This window comes from Phalangium opilio, unplaced genomic scaffold (assembly GCF_054372755.1).
Source record: "Phalangium opilio isolate 3A_F unplaced genomic scaffold, DU_Popi_V2 ptg000078l_1, whole genome shotgun sequence".
NCBI lineage: Eukaryota > Metazoa > Arthropoda > Arachnida > Opiliones > Phalangiidae > Phalangium > Phalangium opilio.
The window spans coordinates 1,869,177-1,886,771 of record NW_028324186.1 but is presented as its reverse complement, the minus strand read 5'-3'; the positions used below and the strand labels follow the sequence as shown (position 1 = coordinate 1,886,771).

General features: G+C 35.5%; 3 protein-coding genes across 3 annotated transcripts; 1 reads left to right on the top strand and 2 right to left on the bottom strand.

Moving 5' to 3' along the window:
* Nucleotides 1-54: 54 nt before the first annotated feature.
* On the bottom strand, nucleotides 55-1,628 carry LOC149654998 (uncharacterized). The gene is made up of 2 exons (XM_089845035.1): nucleotides 982-1,628; nucleotides 55-822 (listed from the first exon to the last, which is right to left on the bottom strand). The coding sequence occupies exons 1-2, from the start codon at nucleotides 1,626-1,628 to the stop codon at nucleotides 570-572; spliced, it is 900 nt and encodes a 299-aa protein (XP_089701161.1). The 3' UTR covers nucleotides 55-569.
* Nucleotides 1,629-1,736: 108 nt separating this feature from the next.
* LOC149654997 (uncharacterized) lies at nucleotides 1,737-2,466 on the bottom strand. The gene is made up of 3 exons (XM_089845008.1): nucleotides 2,401-2,466; nucleotides 2,192-2,328; nucleotides 1,737-2,122 (listed from the first exon to the last, which is right to left on the bottom strand). Exons 1-3 carry the CDS (start codon nucleotides 2,443-2,445, stop codon nucleotides 1,924-1,926), a joined length of 381 nt encoding a protein of 126 aa, XP_089701134.1. The 5' UTR covers nucleotides 2,446-2,466; the 3' UTR covers nucleotides 1,737-1,923.
* Nucleotides 2,467-6,074: 3,608 nt separating this feature from the next.
* Nucleotides 6,075-9,397, top strand: LOC149654996 (uncharacterized). Its single transcript, XM_089845034.1, has 6 exons — nucleotides 6,075-6,575; nucleotides 6,667-7,864; nucleotides 8,202-8,444; nucleotides 8,541-8,627; nucleotides 8,745-9,116; nucleotides 9,207-9,397. Exons 1-6 carry the CDS (start codon nucleotides 6,075-6,077, stop codon nucleotides 9,395-9,397), a joined length of 2,592 nt encoding a protein of 863 aa, XP_089701160.1.
* The last annotated feature ends 8,198 nt before the right edge of the window (nucleotides 9,398-17,595 follow it).

Below are 17,595 nucleotides of genomic sequence, written 5' to 3'. Positions count from 1 at the left end.
CAATATTACTATCGTGCTTTAAATCAATAATTTGTTTCAAAGCCAATTCCTCAGAGTCTACTTCAGTCAGTACATGGGTAACATTTTCAGATAAAGTTTCGCTTATCTTATAACCATTCTTAATAGCGCAGTTTTTTATTGATTGCAACCGTAATTTTTGTATTTTTGAAAGTATAATGTATAAAAGTATACCTTTTTTTGTATCAATTTCATTAGAATTATTTACTTCGAAAAACCACGATGTTTATCAGAAACAAATTTACCGCCAAAATACTAAACAATGTAAACGATATTCATCCGCCGTTAGATGGCGTTCGTTACAGAAACGACGTCACGCTCACGTGTCAAGCATTGACCAATGAGAGAACGCAAACTTTGAATTCCCAGTATAAAAGTTGGTTTGAAGTTCAGGTGGAGTGTACTACTGAGTAAACTAATAATTGTTAAAGTTAAAATAATATAAATTTAAAATGAATATTAATATATCCTAATATTCATGGCAAAGGAAAATTTTTTTTTGTGAAGTTTATGAAAATTGTGAAGAAAAAAAGACGGGACAATGTGCTCCGTCACTCTCTCAAATTGATACACCGTGGACATTGACATGGTCTATGCCCTCTGGGAAGATAATTTTGAGGGTCGGCGTTAAAATTAAATTGGTTGGCTCCTTGCGGATTTCGAACGCGAACTCTTTCTCCAATGTTTCTTGGGAAATTTTCCTGTTCCGCTCTTGGTCTGCCCACAGGCCTCCTTTCTCGTGCTGGAGGATTGTTTAATACTTCTTCATTTTGATGATTCGCTCTTGGTCTGCCCACAGGCCTCCTTTCTCGTGCTGGAGGATTGTTTAATACTTCTTCATTTTGATGATTCGCTCTTGGTCTGCCCACAGGCCTCCTTTCTCGTACCGGAGGATTGTTTAATAGTTCCCTTTCCACGAATGGTTCATTTTGACGAGCTGCCCTAGCTCTACCCACAGGCCACCTTCCTCGTGCCGGAGGATTGTTTAATATTTCCCTTTCCACGAATGGTTCATTTTGATGAGCTGCCCTAGCTCTACCCACAGGCCTCCTTTCTCGTGCTGGAGGATTGTTTAATAGTTCCCTTTCCACGAATGGTTCATTTTGACGAGCTGCCCTAGCTCTACCCACAGGCCACCTTCCTCGTGCCGGAGGATTGTTTAATATTTCCCTTTCCACGAATGGTTCATTTTGATGAGCTGCCCTAGCTCTACCCACAGGCCGCCTTCCTCGTACCGGAGGATTGTTTAATATTTCCCTTTCCACGAATGGTTCATTTTGACGAGCTGCCCTAGCTCTACCCACAGGCCGCCTTCCTCGTGCCGGAGGATTGTTTAATATTTCCCTTTCCACGAATGGTTCATTTTGACGAGCTGCCCTAGCTCTACCCACAGGCCGCCTTCCTCGTGCTGGAGGATTGTTCAATACTTCCCTTTCCACGAATGGTTCATTGTCCTCTTCTCCTGGGTCAGGGTCTTCCAGTAGGTCGTCTCTTTGACGGTTTGAATTGTTTTCTATGTGGTCTCGTTCACCCCTCCTTAAATCACCTCCTTCGTAGTAAAAGAGTAGTGTAACTGGACAATTGTCGGATATGGAGATTAGTCTATCCATCTTGTTGGCTAGATTTTGAAATAAAGACATAGGATTCTATAGGAGAAAAAATGTGTTTTTATAGGAAAATATAGGACTAAAAATGACTGGAGCTTGTCATGAAGTGGCAAAAACTGGACAATAACAGTAAACACTGATTTAAATAGAGATTGAACTTACCTGGTAGGCTTGGTAGCAGCAACCGTAAAATGCACAGAATAGTTCTTTTACACAACAAACTAGCTAAGCCTAATCCTAAGAATGCGCGTGCTGAAATACAATATCAATTGTCAGCACGCGCAAAGCTATAGAGCTATTAAATATTAAAATATTTTTGTTTGTTACCCTTCGGGTAAAGGTGGAGCACCCTCTTCTTGCCCAGGCGCGTTAACATGATAAAGGCAAAAACTTTACACCCTGAAGCTTCGGAGCTGCAAATACTTTCTCTAGAGGCGCTTATATCTTGAGCTTTCTGAAGTCGACTCAAAACGGACGACGTAATTGTACATTCCATTCTAAAACATCGGAAGAAAAAGGAATTATAACTAAAATTATAAATTATAAAAACTGAACATTGAACATACCTAAGTGATTTCACAAGCATTTTCATTTGAGTTTTGAGCATGGAAACTTCTCCTTTAAGAAGTTCCACCTCTTTATCTTCTTCCCTACGTATACGCTGCATTTCAATTATGGTTTCTTCTAAACTTTCGCATAATGCCTATTAACAGACAGTTTTAATTGTTCAATTAAATATAATTGGTAAAAATAATTAGAAATAAGGGTTAATTACCCTGCTTTCTTCGAAACCATCATCAGGACCAGGTGGGTCATCCATACAAAAAAATTCCTTTACAGGATGACTATACGAAACAAATTTAAAATAAAATTAATAACTACATTAAAATAGCTCATAATTAAAATGAAAGAGTACATTTTTTTTAATTATTAATATGTAATACCTTCTCATTACTTCTTAATTCATCATTAGACTATTTACAAAAGATTGAAGTCCGTTTACACGATCTTCAAGAAATGCTGTGTCAAAATTATCACCAAACCACCTTTTCGGTGGTATTGTGAATTTTAAATTAGGGAGAAAAGTTTTGAGCTACGTTTCAAAAATAAAGCAAATATTTTAATTATTTATAACTTAGAAATTTAAATATTTATAGATAGTAGAAGCCTAAGTACTTTTTTATTAAGTCTTGCAAAATCAGTGTAACGTCTGAAAACAAACCAACGTCTACATGTGGTGGAATGTTCCACTTGAACTTTGTATATCTTAAAAAGATTTAAATAAATAAATAAATATATAAGTCGTGTACAATAATTATCAATTTTTAAGATTATTTGAAGTATTTAATGATTTATTATCTTGGTCTGTTTCTGTCTCGGTTTAAAATAAGGGTATTAATAACCGCAATTTCGCAATGAAATTAAATTATCTGCCATAATCAATCAATTATTTCAGTTTAATTGAAAATCAGATAGAGTTAAGATGTCCTTGAAAATTCTAACACCAAGTTCCCCTAATTAGCTTGTAAAACAGCTCGAAGTCAGAAATGATTTCTCTTTTTGATACACGTACTTTTTATGGGTGTTTTAGATTAAAATTGAGGGAGAGAAAAGTTTCAAGGTAGCCTAGCATCATTCTAGGCCTAGAGTCTTAAGACATTCTTAGAAGAATAAATAACATAATTATATATATTCATAGTAATTCTCTTGATTTTCTTTAAATCCTATTCAATTTTTCTCAAGCATGACGACAATATCAGGGACAATTTTATTGCCGGAAAGAAATTTTTTGGAAGGGAGTTACAATAAATGATTAACCCAAAAGGGAGTTCCAAAGTTAACCAGGATGACTAAAAATATCGTGGGATTCCACACAATTTAAGTGAAAAATGGGGACAAAACGTTATTAGAAAGTAAATAACTACGCAAAAACTTCTGTAGGATGCTAAACATTTTTTTCAACCACGCCAGGGATGATCTTTTGCGTCTTTGTGGCAGATGCCAAAGTACACGTTGAAATTACGTGAAAAACACCTTCAACGTACCCCACACTTGAAAACAAAAGAGAAATACGCCTAATGCCTTTAAGGCATATTATTTAATTAAATTAAAGGGAGAATGAAGATGCGAAATATTTAAATCATTTCTTTTTACACCCATTGAAATAACATTGGCGTATAACAAATCTAAATTAATTAATTTCTCAGGAATTAAATATCTGATTGATACATCATTTATACCACCGTATAGGGCATGATTGGTAGTATATGTTATCAAATTTTGATATATATAAACAGAGCCATTTTCGAGAAAAATGACTTTTTGACTTTTGTGTACGCCCATAGAAATAACATTAGCGTACAACAAACCTAATAAAATTAATTTCTCACAAACTAAATTTCTGATACGTCATTTATACCACCGTTTAGGGCATGATTTGTAGTATATTTTATCAAATTTTGATATAAATACACCGAGCCATTTTCGAGAAAAATGACTTTTTGACTTTTGTGTACGCTCATAGAAATAACATTAGCGTACAACAAACCTAAAATAATAAATTTCTCACAAACTAAATTTCTGATAGATACGTCATTTATACCACCGTTTAGGGCATGATTTGTAGTATATTTTATCAAATTTTGATATAAATACACCGAGCCCTTTTCGAGAAAAATGACTTTTTGACTTTTGTGTACGCTCATAGAAATAACATTAGCGTATAACAAACCTAAAATAATTAATTTCTCACAAACTAAATTTCTGATAGATACGTCATTTATACCACCGTTTAGGGCATGATTTGCCTTCATTTCTGAAGAGTTAGAGTTTAAAGAAATTGAAGCGGAGCGTAGCCAAATTATGGAAGAAATTAGCAACTTTTAATTCAATAAAATAAATTTAAAAAAACATGGCAGTAACGGAGCTTTACAAGATTTGCCTTCATTTCTGAAGATTTAGATGAAATTGAAGAGGAACGTAGCGAATTAATGGAAGAAATGACCAACAGTTAATGTTTTTTTTCCCAACGTTTTGTTTTAATAAAACTGTTTTGAAAAACCTGGCAGTAACGGAGAATTACAAAACTTACACACCAGGAGTCCCTCGTCCCCTACCTCTACCAACCCTCCCACACCTTTACCTACACTCCCACCAGGTCTATCTGCAAGTCCAAATCCTTTATATATACCATCCTCGCTAGGATACCTATTTCTAATATTATTAACGGCACAAGATGGGACAACTTTCCCGTTCCCTCTTCCTAAGGGACCATTGTGCCAAGAACTAAAAGCTGCGTAAGCAGCGAAGCGATAGCGTGTATTGAGTTCAGCTTCATACCGTATATTTCCCAAGCCGCATAATAATTCCATTTGGATATGGAGGGCTTCTCGATCGAGAATATGTTTCTCAAATCGGACAGGAGATAATGTAATACAACCAAGTCCCCTAAAATAATTTAGGTAATTAGTAAATTATCTGAATGGGTAATTTTTCTAAGTCAACTTTTGTCTAGACGCACAGCATACCCTTTCTATAGGGGTAGGCATTTCGGTACAATTCCTACATTTGCACCAACTAGGGCTTTCACCTTGATCAGGTGGCGCTAACGGACAATCAGGCGGAGATGTTCATGGAATGATTACATTGTCCAAGGTATCAATATCATCATATCATTCATTAATGATAATGGTCTTTCGGGGTTATCCTGGTCTGCCATATTTGAAATATCTTTCAACGCCTTGTTGAAAGATATTTTTGGACTCTTTTCCAAAACTCCATCAAAAGTTTCACAAAGAAAGGGATGGGCATCTTCATAATCTAGGCGCAAATTAAAGTTGTACGCCTAAATTAAACAATTGTTTTTAAATAATTACCTTTGCTGTTTGCATAATCGGCTTTGGTTTAACAACGCGCCACTCCTTTGGCTTTGGGTTATTAACCACGGCAACGGTCTCCATTTTAATGATTTCACTAAGACTTTGCTACGAAACACGGCTGGAGTGCGGACTGGAGAGGCTATTGCAATAGAGAGAATAGAAAGGGGGCTAACAACCAATCACAGGAGAGATTGGGCGTATGTGAGAAACCACTTTACTAGCAAGAAATTATTCCTTTTTGACGCGTTTTACGTCAGCAGCTGACGTCAAAAGAAAGGGCGAAGGACTTTTTTTAAAAACATTCAACGGTCCGCCGACCGGTTTAGAGTCCCTTTAACAGCGGCCGTAGGAATTTTCCTAATAATTTATTTAATAATTATAATGTAGGTTTATTTGTGACCCCTGCAAAACTATTAACTCTACGAATAGTTTGACCTCAAAGGGTGTAAATTTGACCCCAGATAATATAAGGCCAAACGGAATTGGGACAATCGGATCACAGCAGGGATTAGCCTCCCTTCCTACTTTGTTTAATGGTGATTACCGACAACCACTAGGAAATACGATGAACATGAGTGGTCACGTAATCTCGGGCTTATCAACAAATACTAACAAACTTCAAAAACTAACTGATAAAACAAATACAAGTTCTAACGCAACGAAAGCGGGGAATAAATCTATAAGAACGGTAAAAAACATTAAAATTGGGGGAAAGGTGTCAAATAAATTAAAAGCCTTGCCACCTCGAGCTAAAGTGATTCCCAAGAAAGCGATATTTATATCACGCCTTCCTCCTTGTACCAGCAATAATGACCTCAAAGATTGTAATCTGGACGGCACCGAATTCAAGACGGTAGTTTGTACCAGAATAAAATCTAAACACCCAACTTATGCATCTTTTTACGTGACCGCTGACGACACCGAATTTGAATTACTTAACGATCCGATAAATTTTCCTGCGGGTTGCTTTATGTCGACCTTCAAAGGTCCATTGCACCTCGATCAGATTCATGACCACGTGAACCCGGCAGAAACGAATAAATCAGCAGATATCAACGCAATCGATGATGAAGTCTAATAAGCATAACACTCCATACAATATTTATTATGTTCGAGGTCTTAGAACTAAAAAATCAGAATTCTTCTCGAACTGTTTTTTACAGGACCATGATATAATTTGCTTGACAGAAACGTGGCTTGACTCGTCACACTACTCTACAGATCTTTTCCCCGACTATTATACTGTTCTTCGATCTGACAGAACTAAGTCTACACGTGGTGGGGGAGCTCTAACCGCACTTTCTAAAAACTTAAAATTTTTAAGGCGACCAGACCTGGAATTGAACTTTGAATCAGTCTGGGTCGAGATACAATGCACCCAAAACCAAAATCTATTATTGGGTAATATTTATTTGGCCCCAGACACTTCATTTCACGCCTATGAGGAATTGAGCTCGCATATTTCACACAAACTACTCACATACAATGGCCATATAATTTACATGGGTGACTTCAATTTACCCGGAGTTGACTGGAATCAAGGTACATCTTCCTTCTGTAGATATGACATCAGACCTAAGGCGGATAAAATTATAGACATGGCTACTTCTTGTAACTTATTACAACTAAACAATTATAATAATCACCAAGGGAAAGTTCTCGACCTTTGCTTTAATAATAGTGGCCACTGTCAAGTTAAACCTTCATTGAACTATCCACTAGTACCAATCGACCCATACCATCCCCCATTATTGATATCATTTCTTTGTTCTATCCCCAACTCGAATTCAGAAGGTAGAAATTATAACCTCCGAGACTATACTAAACGGGACTATTATAAACTCTATACTTCAATTAGAGATTGTAATTGGTGTAGGTTTTTTGAAACCAGGGATATCGAAAGAGCTGTGAACTTACTGAATTCATATATAATTGAGTCCATGAATTCCAGCATTCCACTTAGACAGGTCACCAAAAGAAACAAAGCAAACAAATATCCTACTTGGTTCTCCCATGAGTTACGAATTGCATTACGACGCAACAGATATTACCATCAAAAGAACAAAAGAAAACTCTCCCCCATAGATTCAAATAATTACAAACATTACCGTGTTCAAGTTAAAAAACTATTAGTCAGAGACAGAACTAATTACGGGAAAAAAATCAGTGACTCAGTTTACAATGACCCAAAGACATTTTGGTCTTACGTAAGAACAAAGACTAATCCCCATAAGGAAGTAATCCATTTAGAAAAGGATGGAAATATAATTACCAATGAAAATGAAATTACAAAAGAATTTGCAAAATGTTTTTCAAAGATAGCGGATGACAAATCGAACTTAAATTACTCGATTGAAACAAGTAAAAAAGCGATAAACCTATCAAATATTATAATATCAGAGGCAGACGTTCTAAAAGCAATAGATAAACTAAAACCAAAAACCACGAAAGGTTATGACGATATACCTAATTTTATTATAAAAGGTTGCAAAGAGGTTTTAAGCGCACCTCTTGCACATATATTCAACCTTTCGGTAGGCCAGGGACTCTTCCCTGAGAGTTGGAAGGTTTCTTTAGTCTCACCCATTTTTAAAAAAGGCTTTAAGGGAGACGCGACTAATTACCTCCCGGTCTCTTTTTTATGCGCCATGGCCCTAGTTTTCGACTTTATACAAATGGTTTACTCCTAACCTTCCAGAAACCCAGCATGGTTTTGTTACAGGCCGTTCTGTTGATACCAATCATTTATTATTTCTAAATTATGTCGAGCCATTAGTTAAGAGTCGCGGACAAGTTGATGTGGCATATTTAGATCTATCTAAAGCATTTGACAGAGTATCGCATCAAATATTGATAAAGAAATTAGCGGCATTCGGCTTGTCCGGTCCCGTATTAAAATGGGTTGTAAGCAATCTTCATGGAAGAAGAAATTTTATTAAGTGTAACAATTTTTTGTCCAATATATCTTATGAAGTCTTGTGTGAAGTACCCCAAGGATCTTCACTGGGCCCATTATTCTTTAATATATACATCGCAGATATTTCAAGTTATATAACGAGTTCTCAACTTTATCAATTCGCGGACGATCATAAGTGCGCGAAATCGGTAGTTAAGATTTCTGATTGTGAGGCACTACAACAAGATTTAGTAAACCTGCAAAAATGGTGTAATTCTAATAACATCCCTATAAATGAAACCAAAACGAAAATTATAACTTATACCCGCAAAATAAATCCCCTAGTATACGACTATAAATTAAACGATAAAGTTTTAGACAGGGAACTGACTATTTGTGACCTTGGTGTGGTCTTTGATCATAAGTTGCTATTTGTTGATCACGTAGGGTATAGTTCAACACGAGCACGAAGAACTTTAGGTGGGATATTAAACATTGCTCTCCAAATTCGATCACCCAAATGTTTTCTGAAGCTTTACAAGACTTTAGTTCGCCCACTAATCCTTCATGGCTCCCTCAGCTATGGAGGGACTTGCAAAATTAACATTGACAAACTGGAATCCGTCCAAAGAAAATTCATTTGGTATTATTCATCCTACTTCAAAAATAGGCATTTTTATTATTACGAAAACACACTAAAATCTTTAAATCTGGAAAGTATATCACGGGTTTTAAAAAAACTCGATATTGTTTTTCTTTGTAAACTGATTAACTATAAAATTACTAGTTCTGTAATATTACATAAAGTGACCTTTAATATTCCTAATCGAAAAACGAGAAAGCATAAAACATTTTACACCAAATTATCATGTGACCCTATAAATAGAATCTTGAGAACGTACAATGATAACTTCCAGCATGTAAACTTATTTAATTGTACTTTGACCCTAAAGAACTTTGACGATCAAAATCCCGATATTAGACAGCAGCATGATTGAAATGAAATTTCTACCATAAAAAATTTTTAATGTAACAATTTCAATTTTACAATTAACATGTGACGCGTTCTTTTAAGTGTACTACCTAGCAGATACCCTTTGTATTGTTGTGGTGGACAATAAATATTATTATTATTATTGTTATTACAATTATCCACTACCGAAATAAAATAACCTTTCTCGAATTATAATATGCCTTTTCCAAAAATTACTGTTTACATTTATCTACTTCCGAAATGAAATAACCTCGAATTATAATATGCCTTTTTCAAAAAATTACTGTTTACAATTATCCACTTCCGAAATAAAATAACCTTTCTCGAATTATAATATGCCTTTTCCAAAAATTACTGTTTACATTTATCTACTTCCGAAAAAAAATACCCTTTCTCGAATTATAATATACCTTTTCCAAAACATTACTGTTTATAATTATCTACTTCCAAAAGAAAACCTATCTCGAATTATAATATGTCTTTTCCAAAACATTACTGTTTACAATTATCTACTTCCGAAATAAAATAACCTTTCTCGAATTATATATAATATGCCTTTTTCAAAAAATTACTGTTTACAATTATCCACTTCCGAAATAAAATAACCTTTCTCGAATTACAATATGCCTTTTCCAAAAATTACTGTTTACATTTATCTACTTCCGAAATAAAATACCCTTTCTCGAATTATAATATACCTTTTCCAAAACATTACTGTTTACATTTATCTACTTCCGAAATGAAATAACCTTCCTCGAATTATAATATGCCTTTTCTAAAAAACTTACTGTTTACAATTATCTACTTCCGAAATAAAATAACCTTTCTCGATTTATAATGCCTTTTCCAAAACATTAATGGTTGCAATTATCTACTTCCAAAAGAAAACCTATCTCGAATTATAATGTGCCTTTTCCAAAACATTACTGTATACAATTATCTACTTCCGAAATAAATTAATCTTTCTCGAATTATAATATGCCTTTTCCAAAAATTACTGTTTACATTTATCTACTTCCGAAATGAAATAACCTTCCTCGAATTATAATATGCCTTTTCCAAAAAACTTACTGTTAACAATTATCTACTTCCGAAATAAAATAACCTTTCTCGATTTATAATATGCCTTTTCCAAAAAATTACTGTTTACAATTGTCTACCAAAAAACATGATGTTTTATTAGGTCACATTCCTGATTAAATGATCACAGAAAAGGTAGTATTTGAAACCAACGAATATAAGTGTATTGTTAAGAAATGCTCAAGACTCAAGACAAACACTCTATTTCTCAAAATATCGGCCGCTATTTCTAAAACCGCAGTTTTGAAAAACTTAAGTTTGAGAGCTTCAAATGAATATTTTAAGGGCTCATTTGGAAGAATGAACATCATTCTATCCATAAAACACGGCCTCAAGACTCTATCATAAATTCCAGAGAAGATACAAGCATAATTAGACAACCTCATATTTTGCATAATTTATTTTTTCCAAAATGAAGGGAAAGTTCTCCCATGGGTCTCGGGAAATGAGCTTTCACGGCCAATGGGAAAAACATAGGCTTACGAAAATAATTCCATTGAAAACGTCGGATCTTTCTCTTCAAATTAAACACCTTAAACGCCAGGTTAGGCCCAAAGATTATTAAGAAAACTCGAATAGAGAATATGTCCTCATTTGCCTAAAATGGAACACCCCGATACACGAAAATTTACTCTATCTTTTTACATCCATAACTAATGTTTTACTCACTAAAGGAAAACAAAAAAGATGGCCCCGGCCAGATTACACTTTTCGCGCCCTCTAGTGACTAGAATTAGTATTACTATATTCATTGACCCCGACAAATTTAAAATTTTCAGGTTTTTTTCCATTGTTTATAAAATAGCATTCCGATTATGAATAAAACCAATCTAGTAAGAATTTGGTTTACAGTTTAATCAAAAATAAATAGGGGAAAGTGTCGGACTGCCATATTTTCCTGCCTTTGCCTTAGCTTGACATGCATTTCGAGACGCTCAGGCGCGCGAGAGGTGTTTAAAATGGTATCAGCCAATCAGATTTGTAGTTGATGATGTCATTCTTCCCGAGAATAACGCTCGTTCGCCACCAAACGGGAGAATTTGGCATAGGCCTATCTCAAGGAAGAGACCTCCGCGCTCCGTTCTATTTTGTTTATTGTCATTTTCGCGTTTGAACGAGGTTAAAGTTTGTTTAAAACGTTAGCACGCCGAAATTAAATTAAAATTGCCGCGATGTTCTTGAAATCATCATTTAATTATAAAAAACACATCGTTAAAATCCTTTAGAATTTCGTTTAAACTTAGGCCCTGGGTTGTCATTACAAGCTAAAACGTTTTAATATTAGTAAATAAGATCAATATTAGCAAACTAAATTAATACAATCATGTACATCATCAAATTAAATTGTGGCGATAAACCGCAGTGGCCACGGTTAGCCTCAGTCAAAAGCGGCTAATATAAAATAAAACCGCGCTATTTCTTCACGCGCAATATCACAAATTATCTTAGGTACGTGGTGAATAGGCGAGGGGGATGACACAGATTTCGCGAGTATGTATTCACCCCTCCAAATGCATGTCACAGACGAAGGAGAGAGTCCGACACTTTCCCCTATTTATTTTTGCTACAAATTAAATAAGTAAAAAACTGTAGTGTTCAAGTCTTGGTGGATTAATTAGGCGAGATATACTAATCTATAGAGTAATTTAAGTTGAGAGGGGGAGTGAACTGTGTATCCCCTACGTTAGGGGCGACTTTGTACTAGTGAATACTATTTGCCCCCGGAAGGGAAGGGGAGGGGGGATATCACTAAGGTAAGAGATAGAGGGTTATGACGTTGCCGTATATGGGAAAGAAATTACTCTATATCCAAGATTTATTCTACCATATGATTATGGTCATTCGATACATTGGGTGGCAAGGATGCCGCTTGAGTACGGATAAAGAAGTGAGGAATATTCTCTCCTATATCTCATGCTTAGAAAATGGGGGTTACAATCAATCGATATCTGAGGATGGGGCGCCATCTAGGTTGTGTTTGGAATAGGCGGGAATTACGAATATAGCAATACTCTCCCGTGAGATTAAAACACAGTGACTGTATGAGTCTTAAGATAATGTGAGGGTTTAACAATAAAATTCGAAGATCATTGGCAACTTGTAATATTGCGCTATGCATTTGTAACAGTTTGGTTGAGCTTAATGAGGTAGATTGTAATTCAGATTAAACTTCGTTTAAGTCACTATTTTATACTGTCCTTTATGAGGTTATTGTTATTGTGGTGAAAAGTTTGTTTAAAGTCATTATTTATACTGTCCTTTATGAGGTTATTGTTATTATGGTGAAAAGTTTGTTTAAACTCATTATTTATACTGTCCTTCATGAGGTTATTGTTATTATGGTGAAAACTTGGTTTAGCTGCTGTAGAATTGGTAGAAAATGTGTTGAGCTAGAAAAATTCTAATAAGGAACCCCGAATTTATAAACTGGTCCCACCGTCTATTTTTTCCATAAACCATAATTAATAAAGTGCTCCCTGATACCACTGACCCCAACTTTTGGAATAAATAAACTGGTCCGAACAATTAATAAACTGGTTTGGGACTTGTAAACCTGTCTTATTTCCTACCCTGTAGTGACGAGCCCATGTAAACAATAAAGATGGCCGCGAGCTACACGGACGCTCATGAGGTTTAAGCCTCGGTCTTTAGTGTATCGGGAGACGGGGACTCGGGGAGGGGTCCGAGTAAGGGGAGTTTCTGAAGCGTTTGCAAATCTTATTTAAATTTATGTTTTTATTATTATGTAACCGATTTATATTACTGAACGAATTGTACCTTATACTGTAGCAGACCACCCTAAAAGTTAGGCCAAGGTTTCTCAACTGTTGCTGATATTTAACTAGTTATGCCACCGCATGGATATTTTAAAATCCTTTCCTAACATTAGAATTAAACCTTCAATACCTTGATTTAACTTTTCATTTATAATCCTTATTTAATTTAAGGATGACGTCAGTTTGTAAGTCTCGTTAATTTAATTCCCCCTTTCCCACAGAGAGGGTCTGAAAATTTAAATCACTTGGCAGAGACTGGAGATCTTCAACATTCAGTGACAGACTCTGAATCTCAATGGGCATTTAAAAAACTGTATATATTTAAATTGAAATTCCATATTATAATTAAATACTTTTTGTTTGATACGTTGATATTAACGTAATCAATCCTTGAATACTCTATTGGTACTATCAACACCATCGTTAAATTTATTACTTAAATAATATAATTTTTTTAAATATAACAATCAAATTAGCGACTTATAATTAGTTAACTTTATATAAGTATGTTTCATTGATTAAAATTACATTTCTAAAAATTGTTAGGTTGATAGCACTTTCATGTTTCATGTAGAAATTTCATATTTCCGTGGATGGAGAGATGAACACGTTGATTCCGTTTGTCCTTGATTGAAATTAGATTCATTTTGATCATAAATTTCATTTTATATTTTGAGTTGTTGATTTTATGAGATTGTTGATATTATTTTTATAATTATCACTTACGTAACTGTTATTAGTAGATGAACCCAGCGAGAGTGGAAACTGCCAAAATGATTAGTTGATTCCGTTTGTCGTTGATGGAAATTAGTTTCAATTTGATCATAAATTTCATTTTATATCTTTGAGTTGTTGATTTTATTTTTATAATTATCACTTACGTAACTGTTATTAGTAGATGAACCCAGCGAGAGCGGAAACTGCCAAAATGATTAGTTAATTTTGCAAAGAATCTGCAATTTAATTCTGCAAAAATCTACCTATTATTTTATGTCAGTTCCGTTAAGTGATCATTTAATTTTAAACTTGCCAAACAAATAGTGAGCAATGGTACCTCCGTCCAAACTAGTTATAGTTTTAAAACGGTGACTCGAGTTTCATTTTGTTAATACATTTAATTTTATTAGTAAATCAACCTTGAACCTCCCTAACTTTTAAGCAGACGAGTCTTCAAAAACGATATCATTGGTGAATTTAGAAAACTCTCTCTGCTTAGCGTGCCTTCTATCGGGGAGAACTTTAATTTCTTTTTTGATTAATATGATAATATTAATTGTAATGTTTAAGTTCCCAAGTAGAAATCTAATCTTGCCTAGGATTAAAAAGATATATAATAATTATAAATTGCAAAAAAAAATTGCAAGCAACTGTCTCTCCTCCTCTAGCGCGATACAATTATATACGACAGCATCCAGTGGCGGGCGTCGGGGAGGTGGGGGTCCATACGCTCTCTCTCTCTCTCGTCTCGTGGCGGGCGTCGGGGAGGTGGTGGGGGGGGGGGGTCCATACGCGCTCTCTCTCTCTCTCTCGTCTCGTGGCGGGCGTCGGGGGAGGTTCTGCCTTTCTCTTCTCTTGACTATAATTTATCTCGCTCTGTATTACAAGCAAGCGTAGCTTCGTGGTAACGCGCGCGGCCGGGCGTCTTCACTGACGTCTCGTATGGATTGGGACATCGCGGGTTCGAGGCCCGGCGCCGACAGAAAAATAATTTCAATTGAAATTAAATACGTTACGCCACCTATGAGGTGTAACGTGAACTACGGATGAATTTCGAGTCGAAAATTCGCGGGAAATTTGAAATTCAAAAAGTTTATTTATGACGAAACTTATTATGCGGTTACACCAAATCCAGCCAGCCGTCCAGCCAACAGAGGTCGGAACAATACTTTTCAGCTCTAAAGAGCGCGAAAAGTAAAAAGACCTTAGAAGATGCGTTGATTCATTACCTGTCCAATAATTTTGGTCCCGTAAGCGTAGATTAAGATGCGGAAAAAATACGGGAATTATTAGCCCAGTATCCAGATTTAGTCATAAACGTGATGCCAATTTTAGCTGATTTAGCATGTTTGGCCGAGTGATGTTGGGTTTAACTATACTTCCAAACACCGTATCATGACTCACTTGATGTTAAATGTAGATTCGACACAATTACGCCACAAAAACATAACAGTGTAGGTTACTTTGATCTAACTTGGTAATTATTTCATTCGAAATACCGTTAGAGTGCATTTAATTTACAATGTTTAACTGTAATGAACTGACAGCGCGCCAATTTTTGAAGCTTTAAGCAGATGACACTCAGAGCCCTTTAAAATATAAGTAGAGGTATAAAATGGCAAGCGTTGGTCGCTAGATGGTCGTAGCATCGCTAACAAATTATATTTGCTTATTACTAGTTGCAAAAACTCGGATATTTTCGTATTTAAATTAGGGTGTTCCAAATTAGGACGGGGTGTTCCAATTTATGACGGGGGCGTTCCAATTTAGGACGGACCGTTCCAAGTTAGGGCTGAAATCGACCTTTTTTAAAACTCATTTTGCAGGAAAAGTACGCGTCTTAGCAATCTGAAAATGGGTGCAATTCATCGGCAATAGTTCAAACTTATTGTATTGGTCTGCTTGTTCACTTCAGAAACTTATTTGGTACTGAAAATTCTGACTTTCCAAAGAGCCTGAGAAAGAGTTCCAAGATATGGCTACTGACCATATACGACTACAAAACGATCTCTTTCCGCTTTATAAATTATTAAATGAACATTATCTTATGAGATGCCGTTTACCAATGTCCGATTTATGGATACGAAACCATTTTGAGTTAGTGAAGGACCCATTTTGAAATATGCAAACCCCGAAGAAGAGGGCCCCCATTGACTGGGGCCCCAGTGCCAGTGGCAGTTGGGGCCCTATGCCCAGTCCGCCCCTGCGTTTAATTAAAATAGAACTGTGTATGACTCATACTCATTTTCAAATCGTAAGTGAAAAAATTTCAGATTCCCTAATAAGCTTACAGATTTTACTCCTTGGTTCATGCTCCTTGCTTGTTTTTATTTGATCTTCACCAAATAAAGTAAAAATCCAGGAAACGTTTTTCTTTATTTCGATACCTTTTTTGTAGTTCCTTTTGATTTAGATATTGCATTAAAATCTGTTGATTATAATATTTCAATGTCGAGTTGGGAAGATAATATAGTTATACCGTCATTTGTGTATAATCTAAAAACCCAATTGAGACGGTTTTAATAAGTTTGTAAGAAAATAAGTAGTTTTTTAATTGTCTTTCGTAAATGTTTTTCCGATTCGTATTGCACCGAAAAGTAAACACACCCAAAGTCCGAGCTGATATAAGATAATCTTAAAATAGGCGTTTGCATTCGTGTCCTCTAAAAAGAGGCATTAACGATTCAAGGTGACCCGAAAGATAACTACACATTAAATAAGATGATTTTAGTTTATTTAATAGAACCCAAGGTCATATGCGCATTTAGCTAAGCATAGGGATGGCATCGCCATCGATGAAGATAAATAGATGTAAATCTGTATTATGCAGCCCCTAGGAATTCGAAAAACTTTCCACTTTTCTCGGAAAGGTTACCTGACACAGTGACACGCTCGCTTTATACCCCACATGACGGACGTCGTTACTAACTTACAGAGTCTGAAAAGGAAAGGTATAGGTACCATGGGAGTGGGGGAATGAACAGGGCCAGGCTTTTAAGGAAATCAACGACCTTATAGCAGACGCGGCACTCCTTTAAGTCCAAGACAATGACAGCGATCTTTTCTTGACTACGGATGCCAGCAAACATGCCATTGGAGCTATGTTGTCCCAGGTTCAAGAAGGTCGGTTAATTCCTCTAGCTTTCTTTAGTAAATCCTGACTTAGCTTATTACAGAAAATCAAACTGTTACGATCAGCAATTGAACTCCTGAAATATTATTTTGGCATCATTCACTGTTCAGATAAAACCAACTGGGTTGCATCTTTAGGATCGGATACTTCTACATTTGTTAGGTTGGATACTTGTGAATTTGTAACTGTGGTGTCGGATACTGCTGAATTTGTAATTGTGGTGTCGGATACTTCTAACTTTGTAAATCTGGTGTAGTATACTGTGAATTTTTTAAAATCTTTGGGGTCGGATACTTCTGAATTTATATCTTTGTGGTTGCAGACTACTGAATTTGCATCTGCGATACTTCTGTATCTTTAGGGTCGTATACTTCTGAATTTGCATATATTTGAGGTCGGATTAATTACCATAATATTTAAAAATGGTAATTTACCAGTAAATTTACGATTAAAATTTTAGGATTACCAAAATTAACGTAATTTATTTATGGTATT